Genomic DNA, 23,254 nt, shown 5'->3' with positions numbered 1-23,254 from the left:
TAGAAGCAAGGAACTGCAGATGCTGATTTACACAAAAGGAGACAAAGTGTTGGAGTAACTCAGTGGAACAAGCAGCATCTCTGGAGAAAATGGATAAGTGACGATTTGGGCTGGGACACCCTTCTTCAGACAGATTAGGGGGGGTAGAGAAAGCTGGAAGAGAGGAGAGGTAGGCCAAAACATGTCAGGTAATAGGTGAACACGAGGGGGGGATTTTGATAGGTAGATGGTTGGAACAAAGGCTAGAGATTAAAGCAGAGGGTGTGATACAGACAGATTGAAGAGTTTCAAATTGTGAATGCAGGGGAAGGAATGGAGGAGAGGGGAGGTGTGGAAGTGGGGGAGAAAGGGGAGGGGGAAATTGTTAGAGGTTACACAAAATCTAGGTATTATTGGGCATTTGTGGCTTTACATACCAAAATTCTGAAATTCCCTCACAAAACAATTCTTTCCTCAGCTTCGAACTTTAAGTTGCGCTTAAAATACAAGTCTCTACCGAGGTTTTCAGCCCCAAGATCTCATTAAGTTTAATTAAATCTTCTTTAGTAAAGCTTCTTTGAAACACTCAGGAATGTCCTGTGATATAGACCATGTAAATATAAATTAGTGCTGAAGCATGCTCCCTGCTTTCTGCCAATACTACTTTCGACTAAGGTGTAGGAGGAATCAACTTGATCTCCAATTGTCCTCCCTTCATTCACTCAAAATAAGAAAAACTCAAAGCAAGAAAAAGCTTGCTTTATAGACTGAAAATCTAAAGTAAAAACAGAAAAGGTTATAGATTCTCAGTTGGATAGCGTCAGCATTTTCTGCCTTTACTTTGAATAATTTTTGTCCTGCTCTCACTCTTGCCAAGAATCGATGTTAATCAGACAATTTAAGTTAAATATGCCAGATTCTTTGCAACGCCCTTCCACTTTGTACATCCCCAGGGCTAAGACTTCAAAGGTGTGGTGCAGTTGGAAACTAGATCTATGACTAACTGCATAATGAAAGGTTTCTTTGACAACACTGGAATAATTTACATTAGCATTATTAGGACCTTAAAATGAGGAAATTTTGAAGCAATTCACTAATTCCCCAAATTGCCCAAGAACTAGGAGAATTGGATTAATAAAGAAGTCAAATTCATAAATTGTCTCATAAGCATCTTTAAAATGTCACTGACTCCTGCATCACGACATGCCAACATTCTGCAACAGCATTTTGTGGGTTGGCACATTCCCGGTTTCCACACTTCTGTGTGGAAATCAGGGATGTAGAGCACAGATTGCTCCAGCAACAATCTTCTGCTCTGCCATTGGGCTCAGTGCCGAGGCCATGGAGGGAGTTTAGCTGGGTAATCTTTGTATGTTGTGCTGGCTTATTTCCCTTAATGGAGGTTACTGACCTCAATACAAAAGGAAATTGAAGGTCAATGGCTTGTTACTTTTCTATAATTATAAAGTTGTGATTAATTTAATTAAGTTGTTTTAAACAATTAAAAAGACATAAATAACTGAAAAGACCCTGTTGAAAAGCCGGATTGGGCACTGTGGAGGGAGGGGCTTGCGATTGCCACCTAAGGCCAAGTCTTTGCTTGTAGACTGTTAGGTTTGTCAGATGATCACAGCAGCAAGGCTTCAAGACTGATGTGTGTTACTAAAAGATGCATGTGGCATGGGACCAATCAGTGGGAGGCGGAAATACGAGGTGCAGGTCAGATTGAACATACAAAATGTGTAGGAAGGAACTGCAGATGCTGGTTTACACCGAAGATAGGCACGAGGTGCTGGAGATTGAGTTTATCCTGGCTCATAACTTACAACAAATCCTGAGGACTAAACCTTCAAGCTCTCCTTTCTCAAAAGATGAAAATTAAGTTCCATTCGGTCATAATGCAGATTCAATAAGACATTTGAGATCCATCACCTTAAACCCAACATAAGGTAATGGATCACTTTATCCCACCCTGTGCAGCTCACTAAAGTGAAAGATAGGCGAGTTTAGAATGACAGATGGGTGGAGTGAGTGACAAAGGCTAGAGATAAATCGGCCGCGGGACTTTACATCGCTGGCGCGGCTCGGCCGCGGGACTTTACATCGCCCGGTGCGGCTCGGCCGCAGGGCCTTCCATCGCCCGGTGCGGCTCGGCCGCAGGACCTAACCTCGCCCGGTGCGGCTCGGCCGCGGGACCTAACATCGCCCGGTGCGGCTCGGCCGCGGGACTTAGCAGCGCACGGTACGGCCGCGGGACCTTCCATCGCCCGGCTGCGGGACGATTCAGCACCCGGTACGGCTCGGCCGCAGGGACTTCCATCACCTTGCGGGGACTGTGCGGGTCGGTCGGGGACGAGCTGTCCGTCCGTGGGCGTGGGGAAGAGAGTGGAAGTTTTGTTGCCTCCATCACAGTGAGGGGGTGTTTGGAGTCACTGTGATGGACGTTTGTGTTGGGGTCATGTGTCTTGTGTTCTTTTTTTTGTGTGACTGCTATGTAATTTCGTTCGGTACCTCGGTACCGAATGACAAATAAAGCTCTGTATTCTGTACTCTGTATTCTGTATAAAAGGAGGTCAGATAAGGAGAGAAGATGAAGTATAAAGCCAGAGGGAAGAATAACGTTGGAAGAGGACAGGGGAAAGGAAAGAGGACAAAATTGAAATGAGGGATAGAGGGATGGGAGATGAGTGTGCGAAGGAGGGGAAAGGAGCAGGGTGACTTGGACAGGATAATGGGAGAAATGGGTGTGCACCAGGTGGGAAAGAGATAGTGGGTCGGGGGGGGGGGGGGGGGGGGTTGCTTAAAATTGGAGAATTCAACATTTAAGAAGTCAAGATGATCTTGAAATTCAGCCAGTTCCTAAATACATTCCGATAATAGCTGATATTATTCTAATTTCCTGTTGATGTTCTCAACCTTCCACAAATGCTGCATGGAAGTAAAGCCAAATACGCAGTTGGATCTTAATTTGACCACAATTCACAACCATGAAATATTTACTTTATTTGATGCTCCAGTAAATCATTTTGTTATACCACACTGATTGCAGGGATAATGGACAATTCAATTAAATATCTTCACAAAATGCTGGAGTAACTCAGCAGAAGAAGTCTGAAGAAGGGTCTCGACCCGAAATGTCGCCCATTCCTTCTCTCCTGAGATGCTGCCTGGCCTGCTGAGTTACTCCAGCATTTTGTGAATAAATACCTTCGATTTTTACCAGCATCTGCAGTTATTTTCTTACACTAAATATCTTCACTATCTTTGTAGTTATATTTGGTACCTTTCGCTATTATACTAATTACAACCTTACTGTACTTGTTATCATTTAATGAGGGTTAATGAAACTCTGTAGGCAGCAATTAAATCCTGTAGGCTAGGTAACATCTACATTTGACCCTTTGAATAAATTATTGTATTATTACTCACTCTCATCCAAACATCAACATATTTTAAGTAGCATATTTCTGAAAACAGTTGCAAGAATTTAATTACACAATCATTTAATTAGAGCTGTAGCCCAACAACACAGAAACAGGCCATTGGGCCCATTGTCTCCGTGCTGTCCACAAATACGTACGGACACGAATCCCATTTTTAGCATTTGGCCCATAGTTTTGTGTGCCAAGATGTTGCAAGTGCTCATTTAAACACTTAAACATTTCAAGGGTATCTGACTCCAGCACCCTCTTAGGCAGTATATTCCAGATTCCCACCATATTCTAGTTAAAAATGTTTGACATCAAGTCCCTTCTTAATCTCGTACCCATTACCTTATACCTTTGCCTTCAAGTTGCAGAAGTGTTTGCTAAGCAAAAACATTTCTCTTGACCTATCCTATCAGGGCTCCTCACAATTTTATATACGTTGTATATTTCAATCAGGTTCCCTCTCAGCCCTCCCTGTTCTAAGAAAAAGCCTCCCAGGTCTCGTATTGCGACCAAAATGCTCTGTCTCTAGCAAAATCCTGGAGTAACTCCTTGGAAACCTTTCCAGTCCAATCATGTCCTTCCTGCAGTGTGGCAACCAGAACTGTGCACAGTATTCCAACTGTGGCCAACGCAATGTTTTATATAATTGTATCATAACCTCCTTGTTTTTGTACCATACCCCAGCTAACGAGAGCAAGTATCCCATATGCTTTCTTTAACACCTTATCTACCAGTGTTGCTTCCTTTAAGGCTATTTTGACATGTACACCAGTCCCTCTATTCCTCGGAACATCCTTACCGATTTCTGTGTATAAATTACTCCATTAGACCTCCCAAAAAGCACCACCTTGCATTATCTAATCAAATACTATCAAGCAAGACAATAAGACTGCTATCATGCTACCATTATATGATGGGAGTGAAACTGTATCATAAGTGCAGGAAATAGAAAGTGTCAATTTAGTATCTGATTTTTCGATCCTGGGAAAAGATTCTGACAGTCTACCCTATAAATGCCTCTCATAATTTTACATACTTCTACCAGCTCTCCCTGAAACTGCTGCCGTTTCAGACTGCTCCCTGAAACTGCTGCCGTTTGGACAATTCAAGTCTGTCCAACCTCTCCCTGTAGCAAATACCCCCTAATCCTGGCAACATTCTGGTAAATCTCCTCTGCACCCTTTCCAAAGCCTCCACATCCTTCCTGTAATGGGGCGACCTTAACTGCACACTATATTCCAAATATGGCCTAACCAATGCCATATAATGCTGAATCATGACATCTCGACTCGTATACTCAATGCCCTGACCTATGAAGGCAAGCATTCCATATGCCGTCTTTATTACTCCATCTACTTGTGTTGCAATTTTCAAGGAGCTCTAGACATGGACCTCAAAATCCCTCTGTACATCAATTCTGTTGAGAGTCAAGCCATTCATTGTATATTTTCTCCTTACATTTGACCTTCCTACGTGCAAGGGAAATTATTTTCCAATGGAAATGACTCCATTTGTATTGGAAGTTGTTGTCGTTTCCGGTGAAACATTAACATCATACATTACTACTAACACACTCAGCTGACATGGTGTCATCAATAAATTGTTAAAGCATAAATCTCTCCCAAATCCATAAGTAACCTTGCACAAGGCTTTTCCATCAAGATCAGATTTGCAACATTGTACGAGGATGTATAGTGCTGGAGAGCGTGCAGAGAAAATTTGCCAGGATATTGACTGGGGTGGAACTCTTCAATTTCTCCTTGGGGCAGAGGTAAAGGGACACACACGACATGAATGAGACATGACATTATAAGGGGTGTAGGGACATAAATGAGACATATAAAATTATAAGGGATGTATAGCAAGGGGAGACTGCAGAAAACATTTTCCCATATTAGGGGTCAACAAAACAAGCAGACATTGATTTAGGATGAGGGAGAAGAGATTAAAAGGATTTGAGGAGGACCTTCATCATCCAGAGAGGGCAAAGGGCCTGGAATGCAGTGCCTGAGAAAGTGGTTGAGGTTGGGCCACCAGCAGCATTTAAGATGGGTCCAGATGAACACCTGAAGGGATGGGGCGTAGAGGGCGACAGACCAAATGGTGGGTAAAGGGGTCAATACGGCAGTGTGCATACTGGTCGATGTGGACGATTTGGGCCAAATGGCCTGTTTCCAAACTGCACAGTCAAAATTTTGTATGGCGAACAGCTAATTACGGGTATCACAAAATGCTGGAGTAACTCAGCAGGTCAGGCAGCATCTTGGAGAGAAGGAATGGGTGATGCTTCGGGTCGAGACCCCAATCATGGGAACACTCAAACTAGATTTTCTCTGCCCGGCGGGGGCTTCAATGTCGGGAGCCACGACGTGCAGCGGCAGCGTCTTCGCCTGCTTGGGTCAGCCCGTTGCGGACCTTTCACCATCCGGCGCGGCCTGGAACATGGCAACTTCAACAGCCTGACCACGGGAGAAGACGGCAGGGGAAGAGAAAAGACATTCTGGCCTTCCATCACAGTGAGGAGGTGACTGGAGGAGACTCACTGTGATGGATATTTCTTTTTGTTTGGTGTTGGTTTATGATTGTGTGTGTTATTGCTTATTTTTATTGCTCCTATTGTTGAACTGTGGGTAATCTTTCATTTCACTGCACATTTATGTGTACGTGACAAATAAAATTGACTATTGACTATTACATTACAATGCTCCTTTTAATCACACTTGATATTTATTCATCTGATAACATTCAGCATATGGTTTCTGTTTTGCTCGTGTCAGGGCATCCGTTATATTTTTCAGTTCAGTTTTACAAAGCTTTTGTTGCAGGCCCAAATTCCTGGCATGCTCTTTGACACAAACAACAGCATTAATGATTTGAATGTCATTACTACAGATTTATTGGAAAGAATCTGCAATTAATTACCAGAAAAATATACAGGCAAGAAAACGGAGAACAGTATGTCTTCTCTTTTGTTATCTTGTTCTACAGTACTGTGTACACTAGATTCCACACTGCAACAAGGTCATTTCCAGTGTCCAGGTAATAACAACAGCATCATTTCAACTAAAACAATGGGGATACGATAAGTATGCATGCTACTCAGGAATTACGATGAACCCAGCTGAAATTGCTTCAGCATTGTGAACGCAAGTTACAACCTGCCAGATAGCTGGAGGGAGAATAAGTATTAGCCTCAGGGTTATTTTTAATATTGAGCTGTTCAATTATGCAGTTGATATGACAAAATTTGTTCATAAAAAGTTCCAAGTTCATGTGAATCGCTGCATAGTTTCAACTCTTCAGCAACTGCATTTTCAATGCACTGCTTTCAAATAAAACACAGCTGTAAAATTATTAAAGTTAACACTACCTGAACCACCAGACTCGGGCTGTGTAACTTCTGCATACACTTCAAAAGTAGTCGTTGGATCTTTCCTGCGTAGGTAAGGGAAAAGAAAACGTTCAGCTTTAGTCAAGTAGAGAGAAAATCAGTATTTTAACACCCCATAATTATCAGCAGCTGTTCCTAGGACAATAGGCTATAGTATAGCATTACAATCTGAAGAAGGTCTGAAGAAGGGTCTTGACCCGAAACTTATCCCATTCCTTCTCTCCAGAGATTCTGCATGTCCCACTGAGTTACTCCAGCATTTTGTGTCTATGTTTGGTGTAAACCAGCATCTGCAGTTCCTTCCTCCACGTTACAATTATAGTCTACGAACTGCCTCAGAACACAATAATCAAGATATCATTCCTCATTTAAGATGTATTCAATGTTCCTTCAATGTAATTATGATTCATTTGCGACACAGTCCCCGCTCGGAAATATCCTCAAACTTTGAGGCTTTTGCCAAGAATTGGGAGAGGAATGATTGCTGGAATCTTATTCTGGAGGTCTGCTGCGATAAGCAAACATCATTATACTTTTAATGTATAATCAAAGTGCGACCATGGTGGCGAGGCGGGAGTGTTGCTGCCTTATAGGCCAGAGACCCGGGTTTGATCCCGACTACGGGTGCTGTCTGTATGGAGTTTGGACGTTCTCCCCACGACCGCGTGGGTTTTCTCCGGGTGCTCCGGTTTCCTCCCATGCTCCAAAGACGTGCAGGTTTGTACGTTAATTGGCTTGGTGTCTGTGTAAATTGTCCCCAGTGTGTATAAGATAGTGTTAGTGTTAATGTGCGAGTGATCGCTGGTCGGTGCAGACTCGGTGGGCCGAAGGGCCTGTTTCGCGCTGTATCTCCAAGCTAAGCTAAACTAAAATTGTATCAGAACTCAGCCCATCGCCACTTTCAACCCAATGCAAGACATGCTGAAACATTGACATTTAGGAAGAATCTGCAAGCCTAACAATGTAGGAATCGAACTAGAAAACAATCAACTAAGTAAATTCATGCGTAAGAAGGAACTGCAGATGCGGGTTTAAACGGAAGAGAGACACAAAAGCTGGAGTAACTCAGCAGCACAAGCAGCATCTCTGGAGAGAAAGAATGGGTGATGTTTCAGGTCGAGATCCTTCTTCAGACTGGTTAGGGATAAGGGAAACAAGAGATATAAACGGTGGACAGAGGAGGGATGAGGTTGGAGGAGGTGCAAGTGAACCTTTGCCTAACCTGAAAGGATAACTCACCCCTCCCCACACAAACCACCCCCTCTCCTGGTACCTTCCCCTGCAACTGCAGAAGATGCAATACCTGTCGCTATACCTCCTCCCTCGACTCTGTCCAGGGACCCCGACAGTCCTTTCAGGTTAGATAGAAGTTCACTTGCACCTCCTCGAACCGCATCTACTGTATCCGTTGTTCAAGATGTGGACGTTTATACATGTGTGAGACCAAACACAGACGGGGCGATCGTTTCGCTGAACACCTTCGCTCAGCCTGCCTGAACCAACCTGATCTCCCGGTTGCTGGACACTTTAATTCTCCTTCCCATTCCTACACAGACCTTTCTGTTCTCGGTCTCCTCCATTGTCAGAGTGAGGCTAAACGCAAATCGGAGGAACAGAATCTCATATTTCACTTGGGCAACTTGCAGGCCAGTGGTATGAATATTGATTTCTCTCACTTCAGGTAGTCTCGTCATTCCCACTCTCTCTATCCCTCCCAAGTCACACTAGCTTCTCATTTTCACCCTACAAACAACTTACAATGGCCTGTTTCCTTTATCATTGTTACTTTTTTGCTTATCTTTCATTCATTGTTCTTTATCTCTCCACATCACCAACTATATCTCTCGTTTCCCTTATCCCTAACCAGTCTGAAGAAGGGTCTAGACCCCAAAACATCACCATTCCTTCTCTCCAGAGATGCTGCCTGTCCCGCTGAGTTACTCCAGCTTTTTGTGCCTATCTTAAGTAAATTCATGCATTCATTCCAGAACAAAGAGAGTTTAAACGACAGAAAGACAGCACAATGTAATAGAGTACTAAAATGGATATGTCAGCAGCAGTGAAATATAATCCGAATTAGCAATTCAAAATTAGACTTGGACAAGGTCTTTTTGCCTTTTCTCTCAGCCAATTTCTCCACTCCTCTTAAGGTTCTGCCTGGACTGGGATCACATGTAAGCCTTGACCATGAGTACTGACAGGCCATCGAACAACAGGCAAGCAACATGGCCAAGCACAATCCTACTCTCAATCTATGCACAACCACATTAGTCAGTTGTGAGAACACCATCTTATTTTCCGCCTTACCCTGCCCAAGACTTGAAAGCCAGTTTCAGCACCATAAAAGTCATTTTTGCAAAGAGATCAAACTTAATATTAACCCTATCTTTCACAAGTTAAATACCTTGAACTGCCCGACAGGTTTCATTTTGTTTATTTGCGATTATTATATCGATTTCTCATCATGCAAGAATTATTGAAATAGGTTTCAAAAATATGCATTCCTGACTCAGTAAATGAATGCAGAGTCATATTAGACATGTCCAAGGCTCACTTGCTGGGCAGTGATCATCGCTAACTTAGGTTTTAGTTTAGTAATGTCATATGCACATACAGTGAAAAGCTTTTGTTTGCATGCTATCCACACAAATCAGATAATATTATACATAAATACAGTCAAGATAAACAAGAACAAAAGGTAGAGCAGAAAGATATACAGTGCAGAATATAGTTCTCAACATTGTGCTGTAATAGTTCCCCCCAAAAATTCCAATGCTGTAGGTTGGAGAATCGGGATTGTACCTTCGCCTACAAAAGGACCGCTCATAAGTCTGATAACAGAAGGGAAGAAGCTCAACTCGAGTCTGGTAGTGCGCGCTTTGTAGCTTCTGTATCTACTGCCCGACAGAAGTGGGGAGAAGAAGGGATGACCTGGGTGGGAAAGATCTTTGGTAAATGTTGACTGCTTTCCCGAAGCAACGCAATGTGTAGATGGAGAGTCTGGTCTGCGTGATGGAGTTCAGTTAGTGATTGTGGAGAAGCAGTAATTATTTCAAATCATGGAGTATCCTGGCAGAGATAAATATGAACAACAAAGATGTCTGTACCCAGTCACTATTAAGTGCCACCCAAAATACAGAGTTCATGTCTGGGTGTTGCATAAGAATGGAATAATGATTTGCATTATAATAATTATTGCTCAGCAATAATGATTTGCTCAATCAATTTGCTTGTAACGTTATTCTCAGTAATTGATCACCTGGGCACCATGTTTGGCACAGTTCAAGAGATTTTTACATGAATCGGAATTAAAACAACAGTAAATTAAATTAGTAAAGTAAATTAAAGAAATTTTAAATTAATAACCGAAGCGAGTCACAATTCAATCATGCTGGAAACAAGTATTGGTTTTAATCTAGATTTGAGTTAACTTGATAACTTGTAAATAGTTCACATTTGATTAAATAACTTCTAATGAAATGCCATTTGGCCTTCATGTGCTATTCAGAATAATTAGCTGTTCCACTGCCAAAGAGGTGTAAGAGATCTAAATTTATACTTCAGCGCCAGTTACTTGAATCCATTAAAGTCTGCAATAAATGATAACCTGTATTTGCTCTGAGGTGCTTTACTAATTGCATCATCTGGCAGGAATGTCCGACAGCAAGAAAGAGATCAAAGTACAGAGATAACCTCTTCAAAGTAAGTAAAACCATGAAGTTCAACCACCCCTAATCTTTTTTAAAATATGCAATACTGGAGAAAAGATCCTTAATGATGGATTATACCCCGCCAAAAGGGGAAACTTTTTTTAAACATTAAAATACTATGCCAAGAAAAGACATTACAAATACAAAGCTACAACCCTTGTCATACGGCAAGGTGAAAAAGGGTGAGAGGAGCCAGGGGAGGAATAGTTGTTAACAGGCCAAATGGAGTTTCTGCGTAATTCTATGCTGTATCTCTCTGACCTAACATGCATCAACTTTCGCATTTGGTGTCTCAAGGCACTTCTCCAGAAATCTACTTCAAGATTATCATATCAATAACAAAAATCATTTGATTAACAAATGAGTTCTTGCACAGTGAAATATTTCTGAAGAAGGATATAACAAATGATTTGTTGGAATTTAATGAAGCTTTGCCTCTGCTTTGCTGTATCTGAAGAATTAAATACAGTACTTTGCATAAAGATTAACATTTAATTGTTGCTTAAATTATAGATAATTAGCTGTTAGCCTAAATTATTGTATTAAAGTTGCACCCTGTAGCTCCTCCTTTGAACCATTAATTATAAATATAATTCAACCATGACAGTGAATTGCAGATAAATTCATCATGACAAATACTATAGTAATAATTGATGCAAATTCCACAACACAAAGCCGATGCTCTTTGCAGCTCCCCATTAGACAAATGATCAACAGCATTAGGGCCAACTAAATGCAATAAAAGGCCATTACTCATTCTTTCCCCTTGTGATCCCCGGCACCCTTTCGTGGACTTCATAAAGTATCACAACCAACATGACAGTAAATGCACAGGAGTAACTAAGGTGGCATGGTAACACTGCAATTAATGCCGCTGCCTCACAGAAACAAGAGACCCATTATCAATACCGTTGTCAGACGCTGACTCTGGCTGGTTTGTGCATTCTCCTCGTGACCGTGTGGATATCTGTCCAGTACTCTGGTTTCCACCACATCCCAAAGATATGATGGTGTAGTCGAGTAGCAAAAGAATCAGTGGGAAATTGGTGGACAGTTGAGAGGGAAGTAGATAAGTAGAGAAGGAAAGATAGGAGCATATAAAGTTATGAGAGGAATATATACAGTCAGAACATGTTTCCCAGGTTAGAAATGTCAAAGGCTAGAGGATATAAGAAGATAACTGCAGATGCTGGTACAAATCAATTTATTCACAAAATGCTGGAGTAACTCAGCAGGTCAGGCAGCATCTCGGGAGAGAAGGAATGGGTGACGTTTCGGGTCGAGACCCTTCTTCAGACTGAGGACATGGTTTTAAGGTGAGAGGGGCAAATTTCATAGGAACCGTGCAAGGCAAGTTTTTTTTCTACATAGAGGGTAGCGGGTACCTGGAACACGCTGTCAGAAGTGGCGGTGGTGGCAGATACGATAGTGACGTTTAAGAGGCATCTGGAAATGCGGAGAATTGAGGGTATGGATCATGTGCAGGCAGATGAGAATAGTTTATCTTGACGTCATGCTCCGAACAGACATTGTGGGCCAAAGGGCCTGCTCCTGTACTGTACTGTTCCGTGTTCAATGAATGGAATTAATTCATGGTCCAACATAGACCCAAATGCCTCCTTCTCCGTGGAAAAAAGACCATCTTCATGTCCCCTAAACAATTACAGACCATTCTGACCTTACGATGCATTACCATTCACCTTCACAGCACAAGCTAAACAGTTTGAGGTTATTCTTCATCTCATTCATATGAATCATCCATAAATGGATGAAGAAACACCTTAAAAAATTATAACTTCTAGAATTAACTGCATTAACTTCAAAAACACTCATGCACAAATAGAGCAGTTTTGAATTAATAGTACAAAAGTACACATGGCAATCATGTGAGCCCCAAAATCAACAGCTCCAAAGGACTTGAAAGCAAAAGTTATACACTCTTAATCAGGATTCACGTGAACATATTACCAGCAAAGGTCACTAGTTAATAATTTGGAATGGAAATTCCAACCTTTTATGGCTTACAGGAGATCAATAAAACCAGCACAGGTGTGACTCCACGAAGAATGACTCAAAGAAGAGATAGGTGTTTGAAATATTGAAGATTTGGGAGGAGGAAACAAAGGGTAACTATTCATAATCATTCAATGATCTATAACCAAAGGCTGCCATCACAGAGTGGAAGTTTTACATGAGCAAAAGATTAAAAATAAATTGTAGAAACAAGGAACTGCAGATACTACACACAAGGACACAAAGTGCTGAAGTAACTCAGCAGGTCAGGCAGCATCTCTGGAGAACATGGCTAAGCGACGTTTATGGACGAGACCTTTCTTCAGACAAAATAAATTGTTGCCTAATGAGTGGTTGGGATCTGGAATGCATAGCCGAGTAGGGAAGTGAATACAGAACCAATAAAGGATTACGTGAAAGAACAAGCAGTACAAGGATGTGGTGCAAATAAAGAGTCGGAAAATGGGAAAAATTGGTTTACTCTTAAAAACAAAAGCCAGATCAGACTCGGGATTGAATAATATTCTTCTTGGTTGTACTATTCTCTGATTCTACCTTCACCAGCTATGTAAACTCAGCTAATCGGCAGATTAACTCAGTTGTACTTCTGTGCGATTCTACCCCAACATGGAGCTCTAAAACACTCAAGGTGGAGGAATAACAATAGCCCCAAATTCCTGGCCATGCTCGTCAATCGCAAAAGCTCGGGGCAATGATTACATCTACCCTTATATTCTTTCAACAGTGGTGGAATATAACATACATCACCAGATAACAACACCGCCGTCCAATGCCTTTGGCACACTTTTAGTCAGAGTTGACTCTCTCTTAAGAGAGTTGCCTTCTCTTCTTTTCCACCAATTTCCAATTTTGCTTTTACTCTCTTTCCTGTCAAACACATTCTTTTCCCACCCTCTGTCACTGTGTTGAAACTCTGACTCCTTTTCAAATCTCCTTGACCAACAGTTTCTGCCACAGGGCAGCACTGTGGCGCAGCAAAAGAGTTGGTGCCTTAAAGAGCTAGATACCCAGGTTCGATCCTGACTACAATGCTGTTTGTATGGTTTGTATGGTCTCCCTGCGACCGCGCGGGTTTTCTCCGGGTGCTCCAGCTTCCTCCCACATGCCAAAGACATGCAGATTTGTAGGTTGCTTGGCTTCGGTAAATTGTCCCTAGTGTGTGGATAGAACCAGTGTCTGGGACAATCGTTGGTCAGCATGGACTCAGTGGGCCAAAGGGTCTATTTCCTCGCTGTATCTTTAAACTAAATCAAACTAATCCATGGACCTTATCAACAAAAATTATTTCCTGCCAGTATTTGCATGTCATTTGATTAGAACCACAAATTTATTTCCCTCTTCTTTCAAACTTAATTGCCGCCTTTAGATTACTCAAAACAAATTTCATGAAAATGACATTTTTGTATAAATTCCCAACATTAACGCACAATGTGAATTTTGAGTTTCGGGTAACATGCCAATGAAAATGAACTGGCATAATCAAACATACGATTATAATATAGACAATAGGTGCAGGAGTAGGCCATTCGGCTATATTAAACGACTACACCAGATTTTCACTGGCCTTCAAATGTCTCCTGGTCAGTGTCTGTTCTACCCACTAAAATACCTCGGCGTGATATTTGACTCTGCATTAAAGTTTGACAAGCAAGTCAACGCTGTGGTAAAAGCCAGCTTCTTCCAACTTCGTACCATAGCTAAAATCAAACCTTTCCTCCAATTCGACGACACTGAAAAAATCATTCACGCTTTCATTTCCTCCCGCCTAGACTACTGCAACTCCCTATACACTGGGATCAGCCAATCATCCCTTCCCGCCTGCAACTGGTCCAAAATGCCGCAGCGAGACTCCTGACGGGTACCCGAAAAAGGGACCACATCACGCCGATTCTGGCCTCTCTCCACTGGCTCCCTGTACGGTACAGAATCAACTTCAAGCTCCTCCTATTCACTTATAAAGCCCTAAATGGACATTCCCCCCCCCCTACATCAAAAATCTTCTAACCCACCTCTCTAACTCCAGGTCCCTCAGGTCGGCCGACTTGGGGCTACTCACTATCCCGCGGTCTAGGCTTAAGCTCAGGGGTGACCGCGCTTTTGCAGTTGCAGCTCCTAGACTGTGGAACAGCATCCCTCTCCCCATCAGAACTGCCCCCTCCATCGACTCCTTTAAGTACAGGCTCAAAATCTATTTCTACTCCCTAGCGTTTGAGGCCCATTGAGGAGGCGCTGTGAACTGTTTTGTATGTGCTGATATGTTTGTGTGCTACTGTATGTTTCATTTTTTCCTTAGTACCTAAACAGATGTACAGCACTTTGGTCAACGTGGGTTGTTTTTAAATGTGCTATACAAATAAAATTGACTTGACTTGACTTGAAAAACCTTCGACGTCTTCCATTCAGTCAACATTTCTGAAGTAGATAATGTATCTGGGTTCCTCATTAAGCATCATCCGCATTCTAAAATTCTCATCCCTCCTTTCAAATCATTGCCTTTCACCAGCTCGATAGAAACCTCCACCTGTATGACCTTTTTTGTCTTTATTGGCCAAGGCACAGAATAAGAGAGCAAAGAGAGCACGAGACTGAGGTAGGGTCCCGACCCGAAAGTTCTTCTGTCCATTCCCTCCCCAGATGCTGCCTGACCCACTAAGTTCCTCCAGCACTTTATGTTTTGAGCAGAGACAATAGACAATAGAGAGATCATAGTGGGACGATATAAAACATTAGTTAGGTTGCATCTTACAGTTCTAGTCACCTCATTGCATGAAGAACGTGGTCGTCTCAGAGAACAGGCAGGAATTTACAAGATTTCTACCTTGTTTCCAGATTGACCAGGATTTATCTTTGTGAATTTTAGGATGAAGAAAAATGTCACACGTGTGGCTTGGGTTGTTTTCTTTGAAGCAGAGAATATTGAGACTCGACGTGTAAAATTATGAAAGATCGGGATAAGGTGAATAGTGATTAACTATTTCGTTTAGCAAGGTATCGAAAATGAAGGTGCACGATTTAAAAAGTTAATTGATAGAAGGATGGGACAGGTGTCGAGGAAAATGGTGTCATACAAAGAGTGACAGTGGTCTGGAACACTCACATTTAAAATGTTCCAGATGAGTAACAGATGCTAAGGCCTTCAGGATTTGTTTTGGTGTTTTTTTAGTCCATATGGACACAATGAGCCAAATAACCCATTATGTGGGCAAACGAGTACTATTATTTGTTCTAGTGACATAGAGCCATACAGCACAGAAACTGGCCATTCGGCCCAGTTTGTTCATGCTGATCAAGATGACATATTGGGCTAGTCCCATTTGCCCCTTAGATCTCCAAACCCTTCTTATCCAATTACCTGTCCAAATGTATTTTTAAAGCTATAATTCCATCTGCTTCTATAGCTTTCTCTGGCAGCTCATTCCAGATACGGACTACCCCATGTGAAAATGTTGCCTCTGAGGTCACTCCTAAATCTCTCCCCACTCACCTTAAGTTTCCAAGTTTTGTACAATAGCTTTAATTCTAGCCCTTTGTGCTACACAAATTTTAATTGTTTTGCCATTGACAGCCTTCAGCTGCCTCGGCTCTAAATGCTGCATTATCCTCCGCAAATCTCTCTCTTTCCATCTTTGAACTTGCTCCTTTGATCCACCTCTGGTTGCATCTCCAAATATCCTTTGAGATATTTGTTTATTTGTTTCTTTATTTTGCCTTTATTAAAATTATATACTGAACCTTTTTGGTTTATTACGGGTTTTACAGAGCCCTATGTTTACATATCATGAGCCGCGGAACGCATTTTATCGGGATGCATCACAACATGGTTTGGGAACAGCTCCATCCAAGACTGCAAGAAATTGCTGAGAGTTGTGGACATAGTCCAGACCATCACACAAACCAACCTCCCTTCCATCAACTCCATCTACACTTCACGCTGCCTCAGCAAGGCCACAGCATAATCAAGGACAAGTCTCACCCCGGTCACTCCCACTTTCTCCCCTCTCCTATCAGGCAAGAGGTACAGAAGTGTGAAAAAGCACAACTCCAAGTTCAGAGACAGTTTCTTCCCAGCTGTTATCAGGCAACTGAACCATCCTACTAACAAGGGAGCAGTCCTAAGCTACTATCTACCTCATTCAAGACCCTAGGACTATCTTTAATAAAACTTTACCTTGCTAAACACTATTCCCTTTATCATGTGTCTGTACACGGTGGATGGTTTGACTGTAATCATATATAGTCTTTCCGCTGATTGGCTCAAAAGCTTTTCATTGCACCTCGGTACATGTGACCATAAACTAACTTTCCTGTTGTGCTGCTGCAAGTAAAAAATTAATTGTACCATCTTGGGATATACAATGTGACAATAAAACACTCTTGACTCTTTGACATAAAATTTTGTGGAGTTATCGTGGCTGTTTGACCAGCAAATAGGAGTTACAGTGCATTCTGAAAGTATTCAGACCCCTTCACTTTTTCCACATTTTGTTACGTTACAGCTTTATTTTTATCATCAATCTACACACAATGCCGCATAATAAAGCAAAAACAGGTGTTTAGAAACTTTGGCAAAGTAATTACAAAGAAATAACTGAAATATCACATTTACATAAGTATTCAGACCCTTTACTCAGTACTTTGTTGAGGCACCTTTGGCAGCGATTACCAAGCCTCAAGTCTTCTTGGGTATGACACTGCAAGCTTGGCACTCCTGTATTTGGGTTATTTCTCCCATTCTTCTCTGCAGATCCTCTCAAACTCTGTCAGGTTGGATGGGGACCGTCGATGCACAGCTATTTTCAGGTCTCTCCAGAGATGTTCGATCGGGGCCACTCAAGGACATTCACAGACGTCACGAAGCCACTCCTGCGTTGTCTTGGATGTGTGCTTAGGGTCATTGTCCTGTTGGAAGGTGAACCTCCGCCCCAATCTGAGGTCCAGAACGCTCTGGAGCAGGTTTTCATCAAGGATCTCTCTATACTTAGCTCCGTTCATCTTTCCCTTGATCCTGACTAGACTCCCAGTTCATGCCACTGAAAAACATCCCCACAGCATGATGCTGCCACCACCATGTTTCACCATAGATATGGTATTGGCCAGGTGATGAGCAGTGCCTGGTTCAGGCCAAAGAGTTCAATCTTAGTTTCATCAGTCCAGAGAATCTTGTTTTGCATGGACTGAGAGTCCTTTGGGTGCCTTTTGGCAAACACCAAGTGGGCTGTCATGTGCCTTTTACTGAGGAGTGCCTTCCGTCTGGCCACTCTACCATAAAGGCCTGATTGATGGAGTGCTGCAGATATAGTTCTCCTTCTGGAAGGTTCTCCCCATCTTCACAGAGGAACTCTGGAGCTCTGTCAGAGTGACCATCGGGTTCTTGGTCACCTCCCTGACCAAGGACCCGATTGCTAAGTTCGGCCGGGCGGCCAGCTCTATGAAGAGTCCTGGTGGTTCCAAACTTCTTCCATTTAGGAATGACGGAGGCCACTGTGCTCTTCGGGACCTGCAATGCTGCTGAAATTGTTTTATACCCTTCCCCAGATCTGTGTCTCGTAGGTCTATAGACAATTCCTTCATCTTCATGGCTTGGTTTTTGCTCTGATATGCACTGTCAACTGTGGGACCTTACATAAACAGGTGTGTGTCTTTCCAAATCATGTCCAATCAATTTAATTTACCACTGGTGGACTCCAATCAAGTTGTAGAAACATCTCAAGGATAATCAATGGAAACAGGAATACTTTCTGAAATACTATTCAGAAATACTTCCACTGTATGTAAAATGTGTTGTTATATTTCAAACATAAAAATACTAATCATTTTCATTTTTGATGTCAAAATATAATCAACAAATTTAAGATGTATTAATCCTGTCTACCTGAGATCCTAAAGACATGCTCATTTAGGAATCTGCTTACTAAATGGAAAACAATATGACCAGTATTCTAAATTAAGGCAGAATAGTTCTTCATTCATTTAGAGGGGCATTCTTCAGAGGGACAACTTTTTCATACAGAGGGTGGAGGTTGCATGGAACGAGCTGCCAGGTGAGGTAGCTGAGGCAGGTACTATAACAACATTTAAAAGATGTTTGGACAAGTACATAGATAGGAACGGTTTAGGGGGGTATGGGCCAAATGCAGGTAGGCGAGGATGGGGCATCTTGGTCGGCATGGGCAACTTGAGCCTAAGGGCCTGTTTCCATGCTGTGTGGCTCTATGACATTATTAATCATGTCAAAGGAGATACAGAGAGATACAATGGAAAATATTCCAGTCGTCAATCAACACAATTGAATGATTTTACAAGAACACCTGTGTGAACGATCTCAGTGGATCATTTGGATCCAGATAACAAAACAGGTTTAGAACACAGAACATAGAAGAGTACAGCACAAGAACAGACCCTTCAGCCCACTATGTCAATGCTGACCACGATACCAATTGAAACTGCACATGGTCTATATCCTTCCATTCCCTGCCAGTTAACATGTATGTCTAAATGCCTCTTAAACATTGCTATCATATTTACTTCCATCACTTCCTGTGCATTCTAGATACCCACCACATTCTGCGTAAAATAACTCACCTTACACATCTATATACTAAAACGCTCGTTTGTTATCTTGTTTGTGACTGAACTTCAGCCAAAACGGTACACGATAGCGCAACACTTTTAGGCCCACCTTACTCAACATTGTCACTTTAGTGATAATGCAAGTAGTTCTATTGAAATCGGTGTTATTCACATTTTAAAGTTTAAAAGGAGGGGAGGGGGAGGGGAGGAGGGAGGGGGGAGTGGGGGAGAAGGGAGTTCAGGAGAGAGGTGAGGACAGGGTGCTGCACCAATGCAGGAGAGGTTTGGGCCCAACGGGTCCGCTTGGTCTAGTTTCCTATAAGCTTCCTTCTTTCACCGTAAACTTCTGCCCTCTAATATTTGACATTTCCGCACCAGGAAAAAGACTCTTGACTATCCTGTCTATACACCTCATAATTTGATACACATCCATTCGGGTCATTCCTAAACTTCCAATAGCCCTCACTTTCACCATCACACGAGGTATTGTCTCTCCTATCCACCATTATCCTGCCCACATCATCCTTCACACTTCATCTACTTGGCATACCAGCGTCAATCCACGAATGTTAACATAAAGCGTCAAATTCAAAATCAAGACAATTTATAACCAGAACATTTGAGATGTTAACATAGGTCAGATTCAGAAACCTTTCCCATCCACCGAAAGGTGTTCTTAAATGAGAACAAGAACCAAAAGGAATTAAAAAAGACATGCATTATCAAAGTACCCTTCACCTCCTTTCCATTGTGCTTCACATTCCCACACAATAAATTGTATACTTTAAGTGTAACAGGTTCTGTAATGTGTGAAACTCAAGAGCAATCATCGAGCAGGGCCAGCTTCAAAGTGGAAGAGGATAATTAACAAAATTTTGCAAAGTGAAGGATAAATATAGTACATAAGATGATTCTGCTTCACACTAAACAGCATGGATATTTTTACAAGCACATAAGAGAGCAGAGTGGATCTTGGCCACATACGTAACCAAAGGATGGCACAATCAAAGTACAGCACCCAACTGCCTCACCACTGCCCCTCCAACAATACCGCGATCCCTCCTGTGGCAGAGCGATCCCTCGCTGACCCACCCACCAAGCTTCCTTGCCACAGCTCCCTGCAGTGTGCAGATCCCTCACCCCCACCCCCACCACATCACAGCACTCCCTTGCCCCCCACCTGCACTGCGGCGCTCCCTCGCCCCCCCCCACCTGCGCCATGGCAACCCCTCGTCGCCCCTCACTGCGGCATGCAATCCCTCACCACTCCCTCCCTGCAGCGCCCCCAATGCCTCACCTCCCATTCCATGGCGTGGTGATCCCTTGCCATCCCTCCCACAGCTCAGAGCTCCCTCCAAACCCTCCCACAGCTCAGAGCTCCCTTGCCATCCCTCTCATAGCACTGAACTTCCTCGTCCCCCCTGCCACAACATAGCGCTCCCTCGCTGCTTCTCCCACAGCACAGAGCTCCCTCTTTGATTAGTACGGTGTCAGGGGTGATGGGGTGAAGGCAGGAGAATGCGGTTAGGAGGGAGAAATAGATCACCCATGATTAAATGGCGGAGTAGACTTGATGGGCCGAATGGCCTAATTCTGCTCCCATCACTAATGAACTTATGAACACCCCTCCAGCGGAGCGGTGAACCCTCAGCACCCCTCCCACAGCACAGCGATCCCACACCGCTTCCCCTCCCCACCTGAAGCAGAGCTCCCTCGCAGCCCCTCCCACAGCACTGAGCCCCTCACTGCTCTCCCACAGCACTGACCTTCCTCACGCTGTGGGAGGGTTTGGAGGGAGCTCTGCGCTGTGGGATGGATGGTGAGGGAGTTCTGCACTGTGGGAGGGATGGCAAGGGCTCACCCACAGCACTGAGCTCCCTCACTGCCCCTCCCACAGCACTGAGCTTCCTCACTGCCCTTCCCACAGCACAGCTCCCTCACGCTGTGGGAAGGTTTGGAGGCAGCTCTGCGCTGTGGGAGGGATGGCAAGGGATCACCCACAGCACTGAGCTCCCTCACTGCTCCTCCCACAACACTGAGCTCCCTCACTGCCACTCCCACAGCACGGCGATGCCTCCCACCCCATCCACACCCTGGCAATTCCTCCCACCACTCCCACAGCATAGAGCTCCCTCACTGCCCCACCCACAGCACTGAGCCCCTCACTGCCCCTCCCACAACACTGAGCTCCCTCACTGCTCCACTCACAGCACTGAGCCCCTCACCGCCCCTTCCACAGCACTGCACTTCCTCACTGCTCCTCACAGCACTGAGCTCCCTCACTGCTGCCCCTCCCACAGCACTGAGCTCCCTCACTGCTGCCCCTCCCACAGCACTGAGCTCCCTCACTGCCACTCCCACAGCACGGCGATGCCTCCCACCCCATCCACACCCTGGCAATTCCTCCCACCACTCCCACAGCATAGAGCTCCCTCACTGCCCCACCCACAGCACTGAGCCCCTCACTGCCCCTCCCACAACACTGAGCTCCCTCACTGCTCCACTCACAGCACTGAGCCCCTCACCGCCCCTTCCACAGCACTGCGCTTCCTCACTGCTCCTCACAGCACTGAGCTCCCTCACTGCTGCCCCTCCCACAGCACTGAGCTCCCTCACTGCTGCCCCTCCCACAGCACTGAGCTCCCTCACTGCCACTCCCACAGCACGGCGATGCCTCCCACCCCATCCACACCCTGGCAATTCCTCCCACCACTCCCACAGCATAGAGCTCCCTCACTGCCCCACCCACAGCACTGAGCCCCTCACTGCCCCTCCCACAGCTCAGCTCCATCACGCTGTGGGAGGGTTTGGAGGGAGCTCTGCGCTGTGGGAGGGATGGCAAGGGCTCCCTCACTGCCCCTCCCACAGCACGGCGATGCCCCCCACCCCATCCACACCCTGGCAATTCCTCCCACCACTTCCACAGCGCAGAGCTCCATCCCTCCCTCTCGGTGCGGAGATCACTCGCTGCCCACCCAGCACTGACTGGAATTTTACAGGTCAGTGTCTCGAGTGGAACCTGCTCCTATTGACCCATGAGGGAGGGTCAGGTCCCCGGCACCGTCCATGCAGCTGTGTACCTTTGACATTACAATCTGATGTTTACTGAATGAGATTACAGGCTGCCTGCTGACAGATGCTCCATGCTTCAAACCTCAGCCTGGCCGCCTGTCCAACCTCCATCTATTCTCTTAATTCCAGAACCCGGTGGATCCCGAATCAGCTGAACCCCGGGCCCAGCACGGGTGCTGCAGCGCGGCCGGCTGCAAGGCGCCGTGCGCCGGGCCGCTGAGCAGGCGAGCCCGGGGATGCCAGGGCCCTGGCGCTTCCCGCGGCTCCGGATCCGGGCAGCCTCCCGGCGAAGGAGAAGCGGCGGATTAAACTCACCTGATCCTGGACCCCATCGCTGGTGGCCGCCGTGCCTTGCCGGCGCTGTCGCTGCTCTGCGGGGGAGAAGCGGTGCCGCCGAGCCCTTCCCTCCGCAGCCCTTACGCGAAGCCGGGGGACGACATGGTCGCTGGGCTTCGAAGGTGCCGGTGGACGGCTCGCCGCGGCGCCTGCCGGGAGCTGTAGTCCAGGTTTGCCGTCACTCGCCCCTCCTCCCTACACCACGTCGCACCTGAAACTACAGCCCCCAGTGTCCATCGCCCCTGTGCAGCCCGGGCTACCTGTCTGTCAAGTGGACTTTGTCAACTTTGTTTTGACCACACAAGTCAATGAGACTCTGCTGAAAGAAATAAAGATTTTTTTTCTGTTTGCTGTAGCCCATTAGAGCACGTCACAAAGCGCTTTGCAATATTTTCTGACACGGTAAATGCAAGGTGGGGGTGGGTTGGCACAATCTCAAAATAAGCAATCAGACGTCCAGGACTGAGAGGAGAAGAAAGGTCTTCACCCAGAAGATCATGAACATTTGCAATCCTCTAAAGCTTGCTGCGGTGGCTCAGTCATGGTGTACGTTAAAGGCAGAAATTGATAGATTTGTGCATGCCAGTGGGATCACTCACTGTGGGTCAGTGTGAGAGAAGTGGGCTGAGGTAAGAGATCAGTCGTGGAATTATTGAATGGCAGAGCAGGCGGGAAGTCAGCGTTCTAATGGTAACATCGTGGCCAATTTGAACACAACTAATTTCTGGGAA

General features: G+C 44.6%; 1 protein-coding gene across 3 annotated transcripts in view; it reads right to left on the bottom strand.

Annotated features, from left to right (window-relative positions):
- Positions 1-22,671, bottom strand: part of dennd1a (DENN/MADD domain containing 1A) — a 514,736-nt gene extending 492,065 nt beyond the window's left edge. For 2 of the 3 annotated variants that reach the window (XM_078426382.1, XM_078426384.1), the window contains exons 1-2: positions 22,503-22,669; positions 6,781-6,845 (exon numbers count right to left, since the gene is read on the bottom strand). In XM_078426382.1, coding sequence (XP_078282508.1) covers positions 6,781-6,845; positions 22,503-22,519 — 82 coding nt within the window. In that variant the 5' untranslated portion in view covers positions 22,520-22,669. Of the gene's footprint in view, positions 1-6,780; positions 6,846-22,502 lie in introns of all 3 variants that reach the window. The other variant, XM_078426383.1, reaches the window with a different exon arrangement.
- Between the last annotated feature and the right edge of the window lie 583 nt (positions 22,672-23,254).

The sequence above is a fragment of the Rhinoraja longicauda genome, chromosome 31, assembly GCF_053455715.1.
Source record: "Rhinoraja longicauda isolate Sanriku21f chromosome 31, sRhiLon1.1, whole genome shotgun sequence".
NCBI lineage: Eukaryota > Metazoa > Chordata > Chondrichthyes > Rajiformes > Arhynchobatidae > Rhinoraja > Rhinoraja longicauda.
This window is presented reverse-complemented; position numbering and strand designations above follow the sequence as displayed.